Source organism: Heptranchias perlo, chromosome 14 (assembly GCF_035084215.1).
Source record: "Heptranchias perlo isolate sHepPer1 chromosome 14, sHepPer1.hap1, whole genome shotgun sequence".
Classification (NCBI taxonomy): domain Eukaryota; kingdom Metazoa; phylum Chordata; class Chondrichthyes; order Hexanchiformes; family Hexanchidae; genus Heptranchias; species Heptranchias perlo.
The window spans coordinates 16,072,887-16,092,267 of NC_090338.1; the positions used below are offsets into that span (position 1 = coordinate 16,072,887).

Genomic DNA, 19,381 nt, shown 5'->3' on the forward strand with positions numbered 1-19,381 from the left:
CTCTTCATAATTTGGGTCTAGAACAGATTGATGGTAGCAGTGTGACAGGCGATTGAAGGATGCAGGTCACCACAGGCAAGAGTGTCCTTGTACAAAAGTGCTAATGTACTGTTGCTCTCAGATTGATGCAGAGGCTGCACCCAAGCTCATCAAACTTCTGATTGCATTCCAAGGCCTGGCTCTGTTATACTGAGCCCCAGATGTTCTTAATCGGAGATAATTTACACATCAGGATATTTATTTATGAAGTTCTATAACCTGTTTTTATTTTAAAAAAAGAAAAACATTCTTCCAAAGGTGGAATAACTATTGCAACATGGTGTCTGTGAGGCATTATTCAGTTTTGAATGTTTTTGGTTTCCTGTTAACTACAATATTTCTGACTAATTTTCCAAAAGTGGCAGATATAGATAGAAAGCAGATTGATCTCGTACTGTGCTGCTGGTGTTCCAGGACTAGCTCTGCTATTTATTTTGTCCATTGTTTTGTACACGTGCACAGGGCTTGGATGATGCAGTTTGACGGGAACCTGGATGATAGTTTATATCTTGTTTTTCTTTTCCTCCAAGCACAAAGTCTTGCTGCTGTACCATTGTACCCATACCTCTCAACTGCCCCATTTAATCAGGATGTCCCAAAATTAAATAGTGCGGCTGAGAAAGAACTATTGTGGTACTAAAGAATTCCAGGCTGGCGCAAGCTGCCGATCTCACACTATGTCCACATATGCTCTTTTCATCAGGGGTCACCTGATAGAAGTGAGAAGCAAGATGCTCATTTGAATTTTTTTTTTCTTTTTCTGTTCTCTAGTCCAGGGATACTGGGACCAACAATAGTGCTATAGCAACCCAAGCTGTACCCAAGCAGCAGTCAGTCAATTTAGCACAGACTGGTGATTGAATCTTAGGCCATCTTGGTTATTATGGCTCAATATTCATCAAGTGGTTCGCTCAGCTACCTTTTTGTAACAATTGGACAGCTCCACTTTCCGTTTTGAGGTTTGGCAAGCATTAGGGGGCGGTATTATGATCAATAAGACAATTTATGAAACGTATTGTTCACCCATTTGCAATTTCTCACAATTGCATTTCTTTTCCATTCCTGGGCAGGTTTCATTGCCAACCTCTCAATCCAACGACAGTATTTTCCAACAGATGAAGATGAGAATGGAGCAGCAAAGGCCCTCCTGCGATTGCAGGACACCTACAGACTGGATTCAGAAAGTATTTCCAAGGGCAGACTGCCAGGTACACAGAACAGTGGGATTCCGGCTACTGTTACTAAATTGTGGAAAACACAATGTGTATTGAGTTGCATCACTGCAGCTGCTTGGCTTCAATTTGCCCTTGCATCTGTGAGCTGGTGAAGAAGTGTCCATCTTGGGTAGCCTGGTGCTGCAATGCATTGACGTAACAATCCAAAAAAATGGCGAGCTCCCTGTCTCAGCAGTACCGGGGAGTTGGGAAGAGAACGTCAACAAATAAGGGGCTTTTTTTAGACAGAGAAAGAAAATTAGAAGGCAAGTTAATTTGTACCGCACTCTTAGTGGACCTCGAGCCTGCTCCGCCATTTAATAAGATCATGGCTGATCTTCTACCTCAACTACACTTTCCCGCCCAATCCTCATATCCCTTGATTCCCTTAGTGTCCAAAAATCTATCGATCTCAGTCTTGAATATACTCAACGACTGAGCATCCAGCCGTCTGGGGTAGAGAATTCCAAAGATTCACAATCCTCTGAGTGAAGAACTGTTTCCCCATCTCGGTCCTAAATGACCGACTCCTTAACTTGAGACTATGACCCCTAGTTTTAGACTCTCCAGTCAGGGGAAACAGTCTCTCATTATCTACCCTGTCAAGCCCTAAGAATGTTATTCATTTCAATGAGATCACCTCTCATTCATCTAAACCCATGGAATGTACAACACAGAAACAGGCCATTCGGCCCAACAGTTCCATGCTGGTGTTTATGCTCCACACGAGCCTCCTCCCTCCCTACTTCAGCGAACCCGATCAGCATATCCTTCTTCTATTCCTTTCTCACTCATATGTTTATCTTAGAACCATAAAAAAGATACAGCACAGAAGGGGGCCATTCGGCCCATCGTATCTGCGCCGGCTCGAAGAACAACCAGGTGCCCGTTCTAATCCCACCTTCCAGCACCCGGCCCATAGCCCTGCAGCTTACAGCACTTTAGGTGCAGGTCCAGGTACTTTTTAAAAGAGGCAGGGACCCTCAACTCTATCATCAATTCGGGCAGCGAATTCCATACACCCACCACCCTCTGGGTAAAAAAGTTTGTCCTCATGTCCCCTCTAATCCTTCCACCAATCAGCTTAAATCTATGTCCTCTAGTTCTTGAACTCTCTGCTAGGGGAAACAGATACTTCCTGTCTATTCTATCTGGGCCCCTCATAATTTTGTACACCTCAATCAAGTCACCTCTCAGCCTCCTCTGCTCCAAGGAAAACAACCCCAGCCTATCCAATCTCTCCCCGGAGCTGCAATTTTCAAGCCCTGGCAACATTCTTGTAAATCTTCTCTGCACTCTCTCCAGAGCAAATACGTCCTTCCTGTAATGTGGTGACCAGAACTGCGCACAATACTCCAGCTATGGCCTTACCAGCGTTTTATACAGTTCCATCATTACATCCCTGCTTTTGTATTCTATACCTCGACTAATAACGGAGAACATTCCGTATGCCTTCTGCACAACCTTATCTACCTGTACTGCCACCTTCAGGGACCTGTGCACATGCACTCCAAGATCTCTTACTTCCTCTACCCCTCTCAATATATTCCCGTTTACTGTGTATCCCCTTTTACTGTTTGCCCTCCCTAAGTGCATTACCTCACACTTCTCAAGGTTGAACTCCATTTGCCACTTTTCCGCCCACTCCACCAACCCATTGATATCTTCTTGGAGTCTACAGCTATCCTCTTCACTATCAACTACACGGCCAGTTTTTGTGTCATCTGCAAATTTGCAATCATGCCCCTACATTCAAGTCCAAATCATTTATACCACAAACAACAAGGGACCCAACACAGCCCTGTGGCACACCACTGGAAACAGATTTCCATTTGCAAAGACATCCATTGACTTTTATCCTTTGGTTCCTGTTACTGAGCCAATTTTGGATCCAATTCGCCACATTTCCCTGTATCCCATGGGCTTTTACCTTTCTGACCAGTCTGCCATGTGGGACCTTGTCAGATGCCTTACTAAAATCCATGTAGACAACATCCACTGCACTACCCTCATCAATCCTCCTTGTCACTTCCTTAAAGAATTTAATCAGATTTGTAAGGTATGACCTTCCCTGAACAAATCCATGCTGACTATCCCTGATTAAACCATGCCTTTCCAAGTGACATCTTGCTTTCCCTTAAATGCGTCTATGCTAGTCGCCTCAACTACTCTCTGTGGGGTAGCAAGTTCCACATTCTAAGCACTCACTGGGGGGCCTATACCACCATCAATGCTGCTTTGTTTTGTAATGTCTGGTATTTTTTCAGTTTCTTCAGGCAGTAAGCTAAAATATTAAGGCGATCACTAAGCTACAAGCCCCCAAAACAATTTTCTAACCTGAAATTGAATTAACCTATTTGAACCCATTTAAACTTGTACACAAATTGACCTTGGCTGTTGTATTTTTCCTGATAGGTTTTAAAGGCATGAGGGGGTAAATTTTAACAGAGGCGGGATCTCAGCGGGGATGGGGGGGGTCAATATGTGGGTGGGAAACTGGGAAAATTTTTTTGTGCATTTCCTAGAGCGATCGCGACTCAATTGAAGGCCCTTAATGTGACTTCCGTGTTTCACGTCTCCGAGCTGTGCAGCGGGCGTACTGCGCACCTGAATGATGTGCTGGGGCCTGGATTATTTAAAGGGCCGTTGCAACTTTGGATTTTGAGGGAGAAAGGAGGAATTTAAAGCAAAGGAACAATAAAAGTCAAAGCCAGCACCCCTCTTTACTGATTCCTCACTTGAGTTTCTACTGGCTGGTGTGAGGAGCAGGAGGGATGTCCTATACCCGAGGGATAGGAGGAAGCGCCCTGCCTCAGCCCCCAAGAAGGCCTGGCTCGAGGTGGCAGAGGAGGTGAGCAGCAGGAGCACCGTGACAGGGATATGGGTACAGTGCAGGAAGGACATTGATGAACTAACCAGGTCAGGAAATGTGAGTACAGTTACTGATTCACCTACATCCTGTGGTGCACATTACCCCCCCCCCGTCTCACTCTGTCCTGCCAAGCCTACTCCATCACTTCACTCCTCAAACCCACTTAAGGCTCATTATCAACTTACCTTCACTTTCTGTGCACTTCCTGACCTCTCCATTCGTGAACCCACCGCTCCCACTCACCCCAATCCTGATGCAATGTGATGAATCTGTCTGATACTCACCCTCTGATGCATTTCTTTCATGGGCAGCCTCTCAAAGCAATGCATCCATCAGGCGACTCTGTCACCCTCACTCACGGGAGAGGAGTAGGACTGGAGGGGGGTCACCATAAATAGTGGCCCTGACCGAGGCGGAGGAGGAGGCCTTGGAGCTCAGCCGGACGCAGGAATGCCGAGACTGGCAAATGTCTGGTGACCAGAACTTTAACATCCCTCACAAACAACATGAATTGATGTTATCAATAATTGACCCGTTGCACACCTCAGAATGCTCATCGCAACATCACTTCTGTGATGATTCTTATATCGCTGCATGTTCTCTTCCAGGACCTTCATTGAGTGCTGAAGAGACCAATGACGAGGGTGATTCCTCAGAGGAGCTCCATGTCTCTGAGGGCGCACTGTCACGTCATAGCAAGCCATGCACCAGCGCAGATACTCATACTTCAGTGGGTCCTATTAGACAGTTAGTTGGGTTGTCACCTGATGAGTCACCACACACAAGTGAGCACGAGCCAGCTGTGGAGAGCCCGTGTCGGTGGGTGCAGTCCTCTCCAAGCTCTGCTCAGCTGAACCCTGGAGGCCATCCTTGAAAAGGAGAATGATGGAGGGACAGCATCACGTTTGCGAGGTGCTGGAAGACATACCACGCACACTCTCCAAAAAAGCGCAGAGGATGGAGGAGTCCACCTCCAGCATTAGTGGACTGGTGGCGCAGGTTAAGTGCGGGAATGTCCGTGATGGAGAGAATGGCAGCCTCCATTGCTCTTCAAACACGGCTCACAAATGAGTCCATTCAGGCCGTGTGGACGCAGGGTGACCAGCATTCTGCCACCTTAAACGGGCAGACGGATACATTAGCCATGGCCTTACAAGGCATCACACATGTGCTCCAAGCTGTTGTCCAGCAGAGTGGTGGATGTGATTGGGCCCTGATCCAGCAGAGGGATGATGACGAAAGGGGACGTGGAAGTGGACTTCCATGCGCTTCCGTGTCTCACCTGTTACCCTGCTCTCAACCGGTACCCACAATGCTGCCTCCTCTCCAGATGGCCGAGTCTGCCCCTGCACAGGTACAGGTAAAACAGTCTTTGGCGGGGCCCTCTCCGTCTCCAAAGCCCAAAGGGCGTAGGTCGAGAGCAGCTCAGCAGTCAGGGTAGGGACGTAAGCAACCTGCCACTACCTCTGCTGAAGCCACAAGGGATGCACCACATAGAAGTAGTGGGAAGAGGAAAGCTAAGGTTTTGTAATCACCAAGGATATGCACAAGGGTGTCTGAAGCAATGTCATGTTTTTAATTTATAATTTGTTTTTTCTTACATTCACATTAAATGTTATAATTGTCACCACCACTGCCACGTCTTATCCATTCTTTAGTCCCTTTCGTGAAAGCGCCCTTGCATGTCCCTCATCGTGAACACCGAGACTTGATGCCACCCATTGTGTGCATTTACAATGGGTGTACGTGTGGTTATAGATCTGTTTTGTGCAAACAGATCAGGGTGGGGTTGGTGTTGGTGGTTGTTCCAGGTGGTCTGAGGACTTGACTGTCTTCACTTTGCAGATCTCCTTCTGAGAATCTATCAAATATGAGTAACTTCCTGGCATCACGAGCAGCCAGATGTGCCACTGCTCTGCTGATGGGTTGCCCATCGTCCTCCTCCTCCTCGTCTTCAATGTTGATGGCAGGTGCAGATGCTTCACGAGACCTCATCCACCTGTAACCCTCTCTGTTGAGCGATGTTGCAATGCAACACACGACTATTATTCTGCACACCCTCACTGGTGAGTATTGAAGGGGTCCCCCAGATCGATCCAGGCACCTGAAGTGCACCTTGAGCATTCCTATGGCTTGTTCAATGGCAGACCTGGTCTTGATGTGATTGTCGTTGTACCGCTGCTGTGCCGCATTGGTGGGGTTTCTCAGAGGTGTCATGAGCCATGTCTGCAGGGGTTATCCCTTGTCTCCAAGGAGCCAGCCCTTAAGTCTGTCTTGTGGGTGGAAGAGGGCCGGGATGTTGGATTTGCGCAAAATGAAAGAATCATGGCAGTTCCCAGGGAATCTGGCACATACCTGCAGAAACCTCCTTCGGTGATCGCAAACCAGCTGTGCATTGATGGAGTGATATCACTTTCAGTTGATGAATAGTCCTGGCTCATGTGCAGGTCCTCAGATTGCTACGTGTGTGCAATCAATTGCGCCCTACACCTGTGGGAAGCCAGCCAGAGAGTGGAAACCCACTGACCTCTTGGTCTCGCTGATGTCGTCGATGGGGAAGTTGAGGTAGTGGGATGTCCTAGCAAACAAGCCATCCTTGACCTGTCATATACACTTATGCAGACGACTGAGACACCCGGCGATGTCACCGGTGGCGCCCTGGAAGGATCCGGAGGTGAAGAAATTAAGGGCCGTGGTGACTTTAACTGCAACGGCCAATGCATGGCCACCAGGCCCAGCTGGGAGCAGCTCTGCATGAAGAAGTCTGTAGATGTCTGCAACCACCTGGCAACTCAATCTGACCTTCGTAGACACTGCACCTCAGAGGTCCAGGAGGTTCAGCCTCTGTCTGTAGACCCCTCACCAGGGTAGTGCCTCCTGCAACCTTGGCCCCTCCGTTGGTCCCCACTCTGCTCTTCTACAGGTCCTTGTGGCGCACCTCTGTCTTGTGGAGCTGCAACTCCCACAACTGCACGCCGTGCCTGCTGCGGATGTACCGTTGAATAAATTCATTGCGCCCCCCCACCCCCCCCCCCATCTTGACAGTGTCAGTTTGAGGGGGTCCAAAAAGTTGGTAACTATTTCTGAACACAAGAATTCTGAGTGTGAACAAAGAAATCTCAGTCTAAACACACAGAACTCCCAGCCAAAGATTTGTCTGAGAGAACCGATTGCCCTGCTGCAAAAACTCACCTTTTCTTCACGTGTCAATCACTGGTTTAAAGGGCCAGATGGGTGCTGGCTGGAACTCGCCTCCGTTTCCATGGCGTTTTTCAAAGGCTTCAGGAGATGTGTTCACAAGCAGTTAAAATGGCTGGTGTAACTCAATAAACTACTTAAGGATGTTAAATTTTTGTGTAAACAGCTCAATTGGCCTTTTAAATATTAAGCCGGTGGGACTCGTGGGTTTCGGAATCACGCACACACCCAGATGTGTCTGGGTCAAACCCGGAAGTCGGTGGGTTGAAGCCGGGATGTGGTCCTACTCCCAAAACCGACAATTTTCACTGCCTGCCCGCTCACCCCCCAGCCCACCCGTTCTTCGGGGTTAAAATTTACCCCATGATCTCCCCTGGAGTAATGTTGATTTTTTTGGTATACAAACGTGCAAGGAGTTAATTTAATTCACAATGAAAATAATATTGTGTTGGTTCCATTCAACATCTTGTATCGTGTATCTCTGATTTTTATATTAATCCTCCCTCTGCAAAAGGCAATTATTCCCACTTTAAAGTTTTATTCATTAAACGAATGTTCCACATGTTTTTGCGATTTATTGTTTATATATTTTTAAAACCAGCTGTGATAGTTTACTGTAAAGCAGAAAACAAAAATAAATCAAGGAAAACTTAGTTTTTTTCTCCAAAAACAATCCTGCTCCCCTAATCCTAGGAATCTTACAACACCAGGTTATAGTCCAACAAATTTATTTTAAAATCACAAGCTTTCGGAGATTATCTCCTTCGTCAGATGAATGAATGAAAAGGTTCTCAAATCGCATATCTTATACTATGTTGGGACAGCATCACACCAATCAAAAGGTGTCGTTGTTATTCAAACAGGCCAGTCACGGAGAACAGCACGTCCCAGTACACTTGATATACATTGTGTCTTTTACACAGAAGTTGATAGCCAAGTTCCGCACCCATGAGGACGGCCTCAACCGGGATCTTGGGTTCATGTCACGCGACACGTAAACCCACCAGCAAAAAGGGGGGAAAATTTATATGTTTTTTAAAATTCTCTCTCTCTCTCTCTCTCTCTTCCATTTTGAGTTTCTTTCTGCCTGCCTGTGTAATAGACACAATGTATATCGAGTGTACTGGGACGTGCTGTTCTCCGTGACTGGCCTGTTTGAATAACAACGACACCTTTTGATTGGTGTGATGCTGTCCCAACATAGTATAAGATATGCGATTTGAGAACCTTTTCATTCATTCATCTGACGAAGGAGATAATCTCCGAAAGCTTGTGATTTTAAAATAAAATTGTTGGACTATAACCTGGTGTTGTAAGATTCCTTACATTTGTCCACCCCAGTCCATCACCGGCATCTCCACATCACCCCTAATCCTAGGGATTGGACAACAATACACTGCTGTTATGCTTCTCAGATGTGCCCATGTCAAATTTTTGCCCTAGAAAGATAAATAATGGCACTGGATAGCCATATGAAGAATATAAACCTCAGGAATCATGCCTAAAGAAAAATAGCTGGTAAAGTTAATATGAATAATCAAGAGGCCTATATTCCCTAGCAATTATAAACTCCAGTTTCATTCAGTTGCTTTGGAGTTTTAAGACTGTAAAGTGGGAGTTCAAACTAGAGCTACTGCAATGGGGCTTAAGTAAACCAGAAATTGGTGCCACCTGGTACCAGTTCCAAGCAATTAACTCATTTAAATGCCTAACTAATATCTAGCTGATTTTTATCACCACCTGTAGCATTGTCTTTGACACTGTCTGAAACCCATCCCTTTAGTACTAGATGTTGATCTAGATACAACATCTAGATCAACATCAACACCAAAACTCAAAGCGGATGATTTTAAACCCCAAGAACGGGCGGGTGGGAGTTGAAAATTGTTTTTTTGGGTCGCAACTGCAAAATCTTTGAACTTTGCATTCCTAGCGGGAAGCCTGTGCTTTTACACACTGACGTTAAACCCGGAAATAAAGTCGGGTTGTGGTCGCAACCCAAAAAACAACTATTTTCAACTCCCAACCCCCCCATTCTTGGGATTTAAATCACCCCCAACAGGAGGAGGCCTCGTCTTTTTTTGACAGCACTTTATCATATCTCTCACGTAATTAATTACTTTGGACTGCAGCGACTGCTGTTATGTAGGCAGAGGTGGCAGCCATTTTTGCACAAGTTTTATTGCTAAACTACTTGAACAGGAGACCATACGTGATACAATTTGGGAGGGAAGAAATATTAATGAACGGAATCGTACACCAGTTACACTGTTATAATCCCAGCTGATTTAAATAGTGCAGATATATTTTAATTAAAAATGTCTTGTAAAAAAAAAATGAAAATCTATATTGTTTGACTTTTTTAGGGGGTGCCAAGTAGATACGCTGAGTCCTGTTTGTATTTCTACCTAGAGTAACTGCTGAAGTCAGCAGTTCTATATGTGTGATAGACTTTAACTCATAGTGCAAGTTAGAATATTCTGGTAAAGAAAGCCCCCTTTTTAGAAGGGAGGCAGGCTCTGTATCAGATTCAAGAAACAAATTAGTGGAGTCCAGCACCCACTCTTTCCCTTCCCCCCCACCCCCCCCCAAATAAGTTTCCATCTGTTAATTCATAAAATCTACCACATCATTTCAGCTTTTGCTCTCTTGAAGTTAAGGATATGAATCTAATGCCCCTTTTTAAAGTTGTACTGGGGCCAATTTTCTTTCCACTGCCCCCTCCCCTCCAGCCCCCGCCCCCCCCAAGGGAAACTCCAAAAATCCCAGGGTAACATAAAAGGGGCGGAAACCTGGCAAAAAAGACACCACCCCTTTTTCAGCTCTTTGTACCTGGGGAAATGTATGTTTCCCAGGGCGAAGCTCAGGACACTCAGCCCTATTATCTTTTAGGGCTGTAACTTTCTTGGAAGTAATCTCACCTAAGTTTCCTAAACTTCAGGAGTATCTTTGAAATATTTTCTAGTTTATTAAAAAAAATACATGAGCAGTTCAATGAAACTAGTAAAGAAAGGAACAGAACTGAATCGTACACTAGCTATACTGTTGTAATCCCTGCTGATTTAAACAGTGCAGATATATTTTAATTAAAAATGTCTTGTAAAAAAAAATCTATATCATTCGACTTTTTCTTTTCTTTGGGGGGGGCCAAGTAGGAGGCAAATCTGAACATTAGCTTATCAAAGTGCCTTGGCCTACAGTGTAGTTTCTAGTACACCTAGTCAGAAATAGCAGTCACTTGACATTGTGGCGTTTTATTGACCTATTTGGTACTGGTCTGTACACTTGCCAACATTCTCTTGCAGGTGTGCAGCACGCTGTCTCTCTCACGGTTGAGGACTGCTTTGAGCTGGGGAGGATAGCATACAACGATGGCGATTACTATCACACTGTACTGTGGATGCAGCAAACCATCAAGCAGTTGGACGAAGGGGAGGATAGCGTCATAACAACAGCTGAAGCCCTGGACTACCTCAGCTACTCCGTCTACCAGATGGGCGACCTCAGTCATGCTGTTGATCTGACAAAACAACTAGTCGCTGTCGGTGAGAATACAGAATAACTAACACAAAAACCGGGGTATGGTAGCGTTGTGGTTCTGTTACAGGATTAGTAATCCAGAGGCCCGGATTTATAATCCACAGAACGTAAGTTCAAATCCCACCATAGTAGCTTAAGAATTTGAATTCAGTTTTTTTTTGAAAAAGCTGATATCAGTAGAAGCTGTTGGATTGTCGTTAAAACCCAATTGGTTTATTAATGTCATTTAGGGAAGGAAACCTGCCATCTTTACCCAGTCTGACCTATATGTGACTCCGGTCCCACACCAACATGGTTGACTCTTAACCGACCTCTGTAGTGGCCCAGCAAACCAGTCCGTTGTATCAAATCGCTGCCAGCGGTTCAAGAAGGCAGCCCACCACCACCTTCTCAGGGCAACTAGGGGATGGACAATAAATACCAGTCTTGCCAGTGACGCCCACATCCCGAGAGTGATTTTTTTTTTAAATGCCAAAATTGCTATTTTCTGCTGTAGAGTTACAAATTTGAATTTAGATTTGTGATTAAAACAAAGCTAGGAATGGAAGGAAATAATCCAGTTGAAGGGTTAGGATGCAGTTACAAAGTACAAGAGTAAATCCAGAATAGAAATAAAAAAAGAACTTGGAAAAAATCCATTAGGCCAAACAAGTCCATCCTTTTTTCTTGGATCAACCTAGATCTCACCAGAGGGCAAACATTTATGGATGTGCACAATTTCTGATGGAAATGGGGTGCTGCAGGAGGTCCCGGCGACTTTTAGTGCACAGCAGTTCATGCCAGAAATTTAAGATTTGCGTGAACTTTCTTGTCCCAAGAAGCTTCCAACTGCAAAACAGGCTCCTGTGAGAGTTGGTGCACAATGACGAGGAAAAGAAAGACAGACTTTCATGACATCCCAAAGCACTTTACAGCCAATGAAATACTTCTGAAGTGTTACATTGTTGTAATGTAGGAAACAGGCAGCCAATTTGCACACAGCAAGATCCCACAAACAGCAATGTGATAATGACCAGAAGTTGGTTGAGGGATAAATATTGGTAAGGACATTGGAAGAACCCCCTGCCCTTCTTTGAAATAATGCCATGGGATCTTTTACATCCACCTGAGAGGGCAGGCAGGGCCTCAGTTTAACATCACATCTGAAAGAAGGCACCTCTGACAGTGTAGTACTCCCTCAGTACTGCACTGGAGTGTCAGCCTAGATTTTGTGCTCAGATCTCTGGAGTGGGACTTGAAGCTTTCTGACTTAGAGGCGAGAGTGCTACCAACTAAGCTATGGCAGATACTTTGAATCTGAAAGCACTGCTGTAGCTCTTTAAAGGGTTGCAGCAGCTGTTTGCAGGGCTTCCTTTTCAAAGAACAATAATAATGCTACATAATGACTCCTTATGGTTACTTTACACAGACATCTCTTTTTTTTAAAAAAAGACTGCATTACATGTTAAGCTTTGCAGGTGACTTGTCCCCAGATCCTGCCTTCCTTTCATGAATGGTCAATGTGGGTAGTGTGTGTGTGCATGTTTTGTGAATACTAACTTGTGCCTCAGCACATCAAGTTGGTAACACATTTTTCACTCACACTGCGCTTCTTTCATAAGTAGGAATACTTTGAGCTGTGCTTGTGTGTTCATTAAACATTTTACATCAATGACTTTTGTATTAAAATCCTACATTAAAACTTCAAAAATGATTTGCTTTCCTCAGACACTGGACTTCTATCACATTTAGGAATGCTGCTTTTATTATTGTTTGAAATCTATGACGACAAAAAAACTAAAAGCTCTGATGAACTAGATTTGCCAAAACTGACTTGCTGAGATGTTGCTTTTATAATTTTAAAAAATTGATTAGTGTAAGTATAATAAAAAAAACAAACTTCTGCATATTCACTTTTCACATGGAAACCTTGAGAACTGAGCTGAACCAAAAGAGCAGTCATTAGGGCTGCCATCACATTACTGACCTCTAGCGCTATTTTAAATCGAGGCGCTTAACACTGAGCAGGAATGGGGCAAGAAAATAGGAAAGTCGAGTGCTCCGTGGTTATAAATCTGCCCTCCCTGTCAGAAGCCCACATTGGCAGGTCAGGAATCAGGAAGTCGTAGGCAGCATGTACAAGAATTTTCAATTTACATTTACCAGCAGGCGAGGTTCCCGGAACAGTTTAGACTCGTAAATTACCCCTTTTATGTTGTGTTTGAATAAAACCTGGAAGCCTAATAAAGCTCAGTCACATTCTTTGGGAATTTACTTCGAATTACGTAGAATTAATAGCACAGAAACAGGCCCTTCAGCCCAACTGGTCTGTGCCAGTGTTTATGTTCCATATGAGCCTCCTCCCACCCTACTTCATCTCAGCCTATCAGGATATTCTTCTATTCCTTTCTCCCTCCTGCACTTATCAAGATTCCCCTTAAATGCATCAATGCTATTTGCCTCAACTACTCCTTGTAGTAGCAAATTCTAAATTCTAAACACTCTGAGTAAAGAAATTTCTCCTGAATTCCTTATTGGATTTATTAGTGACTATCTTCTGTTTATGACCACTAATTTTGGATTCCTTTTGAATTGAGGGGAGTAATCCCCCTATTAAAGTGATGTGTACCCAGAGAATTCCCTTCTATCCCCGGTGTGATCAGCCTATGGCCTTTTTGTTTCAGCCTCAGTATTGAGCAAATCATTCCCTTTTTCCAACCATTGGTACTGAGTGGAATCATAGAATGTTACAGCGCACAAGGAGGCCATTCAGACCATCATATCTGTGCTGGCTGTTTGAAAGAGCCAATCATTTAGTCCCGTTTCCCTGCTCTTTCCCCATAGCTCTGCAAATGTTTCCATTTTAGGTATTTATCCAATTCCTTTTTGAAAGTTATTAATGAATCTGCTTCCACCAGACTTTCAGGCAGTGCATTCTAGATCATGATAAGAACTCGCTGCATAAAAAAACTTCTCATCATCTCACCTCTGGTTCTTTTGCCAATTATCTTAAATCTGTGTCCTCTGGTTACCGACCCTGCCACTTAATTTTGCCATTTAATTGGAAAATAGTCAAACAGCCCTCAGGATGGTACAGGTAGCTAGCCTCGTCATCCCAACCCTCCATAACAAGCATCGACACATCCCACCACCCCCCCAACCACCCCCGTAACAGTGCACACATTTGTGTTGACTAGCCCCCATGAAAGCACAGGAATACTGCACTGGCCTGGACCAGTGACGTGTCCAAGTAGAAAAAAATGGCAAAGGAATAGGCAGGAAGTAACCGCAGCAGAAACATATGAAGGTACAAATTATAAAAATTATGCGTAGGAAAAGACCATCTGGTCCATCAAATTGCCCCATATATTGCCTGAAGCATCATGATAAGACCATAAGAGATAGGAGCAGGAGTAGGCCATTCAGCCCCTCGAACCTGCTCCGCCATTCAATGAGATCATGGCTGTTCTGATTTTTACGTCAACTCCACTTTCCTGCCTTTTCCCCACATCCTTTGACTCCCTTGCTGATCAAAAATGTGTCTAACTCAGCCTTGAATGTATTCAATGACTCAGCCTCCACAGCTTTTTGGGGTAAAGAATTCCAAAGATTCACGACCCTCTGGGAGAAGAAATTCCTCCTCGTTTCCGTCTTAAAGGGGCAACCCCTTATTCTGAGACTATGTCCCCTAGTTTTAGACTCCCCAATGAGGGGTTACATCCTCTCCGCATCTACCCTATTGAGTCCCCTCAGAATCTTGTATGTTTCAATAAGATCTCCTCTCATTCTTCTAAACTCCAATGAGTATAGACCCAAACTGTTCAATCTTTCCTCATAAGACAACCCTTCCATACCTGGAATCAACCTAGTGAACCTTCTCTGAACTGCCTCCAATGCAAGTATGTCCTTCCTTAAATAAGGGCACCAGAACTGTATGCAGTACTCCAGGTGTGGTCTCACCAGCACCCTGTACAGTTGTGGCATAGCTTCCCTGCTTTTATACTCCATCCCCCTAGGAATAAAGGCCAATAATCCATTTGCCTTCAGGATTACCTGCTGCACCTATATGTTGACTTTTTGTGTTTCATGTACGAGGACACCCAGATCCCTCTACCGCAGCATTTTGTAGTATTTTTCCATTCAAATGACCTTCTTGACCTGCTCTGCTCAAAGGAGAACAACTCCAGTCTCTCCACATAACTGAAGTCCCTCATCCCTGGTACCATTCCAGTAAATTTCTTCTACACCCTCTTTAAGACCTTGACATCCTTCCTAAAGTGTGGAGCCCAGAATTGAACACAATACTCCAGCTGTGGCCTACCCAGTGTTTTATAAAGGCTTAGCATAACTTTCTTGCTTTTGTACTCTATGCCTCTATTAATAAAGCCAAGGATACCATACACTTTTTTAACAGCCTTCTCAACTGGTCCTGCCACCTTCAAAGATTTGTGTACGTACACCCCCAGGCCTCTCTGCTGCTGCACTCCCTTTAAAATAGTAACATTTAGTTTATATTGCCTCTCCTCATTCTTCCTACCAAAATATATCACTTCACACTTCTTTGCACTAAATTTAATCAGCCATGTGTCTGCCCACTTCACCAGTCTGTCTGTCCCTCCTGAAGTGTGTTACAATCCTCCATGTTGTTTACTACATTTCCGAGTTTTATGCCATCTACAAACTTTGAAATGATACCCTCTATACCCCAGTCCAGCTCAATAATATATATCAAAAAGAGCAGTGGTCCTAATACCGACCCCTGGAGAAACCACTGTATACTTCCCTCCAGTCCGAAAAACAACCATTCACCACTATTCTCTGCCTTCTGCCCCCTAACCAATTTTGTATCCACGCTGCCACTGTCCCATGGGATTTAATTTTGCTAACAAGTCTATTATGTGGTACTTTATCAAATGCCTTTTAAAAGTCCAAATACACAACATCAACCGCACTATCCTCATCGATCCTCTCCGTAACTTAGTCAAAGAACTTGATCAAGTTAATCAAACATGGTTTTCCTCTAACAAATCCATGTTGACTTTCATTTATTAGCCCATACTTTTCCAAGTGCAAGTTAATTTTGTCCCAGATTATTGTCTCTAAAAGTTTCCCCATCACTGACATTAGGCTGACTGGCCTGTAATTGCCAGGTTTATCCCTCTCCCCTTCTTTGAACAGAGGTGTGACTTTGGCAATCCTCTAATCTTTGTAAACGGCAAGTTTAGGACAGATGTCCTGAGGAATTTCTTGAAACAGGGATTGAATGATTGGCATAAGTGTGGTTGAAGCCAGGCCAACTAGCTAATGGTACAGTTGGCATTCTGAAAGGATGAAATGAAATAAGCCAAAAGACTTCTTTATTCACACCTACCTTGTGAACTTAGTAATGCCACTGCTTAATAAATCCCCTGCCTTTGTGTTAGGTGTTTGCAGGATTTAACCAGAATTTTGCAACACTGTAGAAATTTTCTGATGCAGGCATGCGATGCACATTTAATCTAATTTATTATTAAATCATAACACTTGTATGTCTGTCCAAGAGCAATTGCTTAATATAACCTGGTACTGAGTTTATATTTGTATAAAATTTTGATAGTAGACATCTGTGAAGGAATCATGTCCAATTTGGAAATAATCCAGATTGTTCAAGTTTTGTTTAAATGTTCTGCTTGTACTCCCAGGTTTCAACTAAGAAATGTTCCTGTTAAATTCACTGTACTTTGTAGAAAGTCTTTAAATTGTCGGCCAACAACTGTGAAGGGGGAAAGTATCCAGCATTTTAAAGGGATCTAAGCTCTAATAGTGAAATAATTCCTTTAATCTCATTGCTGCCTTTCTTCTTCTCCTTTTAATGACTGCTAATGTTATTCATCTGTTTAGAACATATTCTGTGCTACTTATTTAGGCCACATGGGTTGCCATGGTAGAAACCTGCTGAGAATTCAGGGAATATTATACCTGCAAGGACTCCCATTTCCTGTGTAAAGGCCACCCTTGTTACATTTACTTCATTATATTAAACATAATGGTCTAGAAATTCATTGGTGCCATGTCCATTTTACAAAAGTAGAACGGGCGCCTAAGCGTCCAATATAGCGGGCGGTGTGTGTGTGCTCACACATTCCGCACCAGAGGTGCTCCACTCACCATATTGGTAAAGGCTGAAGTACAGGTGACCATGCATGCATATGCAAATAGGGGGCCTAATGCCTGCTTCAGGACTCCTTTCCAAAATCGGGCTGCCCTGAAGGTAGATGGCACCAGGTATGCTGCATTCAGGATAACAAGGTCTACATGCGGCCTAAACTGGACCGCTGGAGGCTGCCGAAAAGGGTAAGCTTTTTAAAAATACTTACCTGAATGTGGAGCCAGGAGGTGCTCCTCCCGGCTCCATAGCAGTCCCAAAAAATGTTGCTGGCCATTGCTCAGCCCCCTTCCAGTCGCTTCCCCATCATCCTGATGGCCCTCGCCCTCCCAATCGCTTCCCTACCTCTCTATTTCCACCCCCCACCGCCTCAGGACCTACATGAAGGCCGCTGCATCGCCTGAATTTGCATCCACTTTGCCGGCGAGCTGCAGGCATCCGATGAGGTGCCGATCATGTGCATTTTTTTATTATTCGTTCATGGGATGTGGGCGTCGCTGGCGAGGCTGGCATTTATTGCCCATTCCTAATTGCCCTTGAGAAGGTGGTGGTGAGCCGCCTTCTTGAACCGCTGCAGTCCGTGTGGTGAAGGTTCTCCCACAGTGCTGTTAGGAAGGGAGTTCCAGGATTTTGACCCAGCGACGATGAAGGAACGGCGATATATTTCCAAGTTGGGCTGGTGTGTAACTTGGAGGGGGACATGCAGGTGGTGTTGTTCCCATGTGCCTGCTGCTCTTGTCCTTCTAGGTGGTAGAGGTTGTGGGTTTGGGAGGTGCTGTCGAAGAAGCCTTGTCGAGTTGCTGCAGTGCATCCTGTGGATGGTACACACTGCAGCCACTGTGCGTCGGTGGTGAAGGGAGTGAATGTTTAGGGTGGTGGATTGGGTGCCAATCAAGCGGGCTGCTTTGTCCTGGATGGTGTCGAGCTTCTTGAGTGTTGGAGCTGTACTCATCCAGGCAAGTGGAGAGTATTCCATCACACTCCTGACTCGTGCCTTGTAAGTGGTGGAGAGGCTTTGGGGAGTCGGGAGCTGAGTCACTCGCCGCAGAATACCCAGCCATTGACCTGCTCTAGTAGTCACAGTATATGTGGCTGGTCCAGTTGAATTTCTCGTCAATGTTGACCCCCCTCCCAGGATGGTGGTGGTGGGGGATTCGGCAATGGTAATGCCATTGAATGTCAAGGGGAGGTGGTTAGACACTTTTATTGGGGATGGTTATTGCTAGGCAGTTGTGTGGAGTGAATGTTGCTTGCCACTTATCAGCCCCTGGATGTTGCCCAGGTCTTGCTGCATCCAGGCATGGACTGCTTCATTATCTGAGGAATAGCAAATCGAACTGAACACAGTCCTACTACTATTTGGATGTAAAATGTACCTTTTTTTTCCCCCAAAAAAACAAGTCCAACTTTGATAACTTCTCCTCATAATTTAAGTTCTCAGTCATCTTTATTGCTCATGAATGTAACCTCTCAATTAATTTAATACAGTAGGTGATTAACACTGCACGCAGTACTCTGGTTTGACCCCATCTATATTTATTTTTCAAGCTATTTCTTGAAAAGTGCAGTTTAAAAAAAAATCTTTAAATCTTTTTCATTACAAGTTAAGGAGATCTTGCTGCTTTCCTCCATGTTTAGATCCAACACATTCAAGGGCAAAGAGTAACCTCCGTTACTTTGAGAATTTGATGAATGAGGAGAGGCAAGCTGATCAAAGCGCAGGTGAATCTGAATCAAAGGAGAGGGTCTACGAACGACCAGACAGCTATCTACATGAGCGGGATGCCTACGAATCTCTGTGTAGAGGGGAAGGAATTAAAATGGTAAGAACACAAAGGAGGGAAGTCAAAATAGTAAGAATGTACAAGAGGGAAATGTTTAAAATGGCACAGTAGAATCCATTTTGTGGTTTCAGATGACTTCTACCTGAGGGTGATGAAAGAGATGGGACATGTGATTTGCCAGCCCCTTGCCCATATCTTTAACAGCTCAGTACCCTCCAGCGTGGTCCCCTTGGATTGGAGGGATGCTCATGTAATTCTAATTTTCAAAGATGTTGACAAGTCAGATCCAGGAAACTATAGGTCTATTAGTCTGATGTCAATTATGGGTAAGATGCTTGAAGGGTTTATAAGAGATGCTCTTTATGATCATCTTGATAAAGAAGCAGTCATCAGGGACACTTCGTACAGCTTTTGAAAAAGAAGGTGTTGTCTTACTAATTTGCTGGAATTTTTTGATAAAGTTACTAGGTTAGCTGATGAGGGTATCCCAGCAGATATTGCCTATTTGGAATTTTAGAAAGCCTTTGATAAGGTACCTTGAAATCGGTTAATCTACAAAACAGAATCTTGTGTGGAATCAGTGGAAAGTTGCTCCAATGGATTAAGAACT

General features: G+C 44.3%; 1 protein-coding gene across 4 annotated transcripts in view; it reads left to right on the forward strand.

Annotated features, from left to right (window-relative positions):
• Nucleotides 1–19,381, forward strand: part of LOC137332320 (prolyl 4-hydroxylase subunit alpha-2-like) — a 116,588-nt gene that overhangs the window by 46,674 nt on the left and 50,533 nt on the right. For all 4 annotated transcript variants that reach the window (XM_067996062.1, XM_067996061.1, XM_067996064.1 and 1 more), the window contains exons 5-7: nt 1,110–1,247; nt 10,629–10,868; nt 18,626–18,810. In XM_067996062.1, coding sequence (XP_067852163.1) covers nt 1,110–1,247; nt 10,629–10,868; nt 18,626–18,810 — 563 coding nt within the window. The remainder of the gene's footprint in view (nt 1–1,109; nt 1,248–10,628; nt 10,869–18,625; nt 18,811–19,381) is intronic.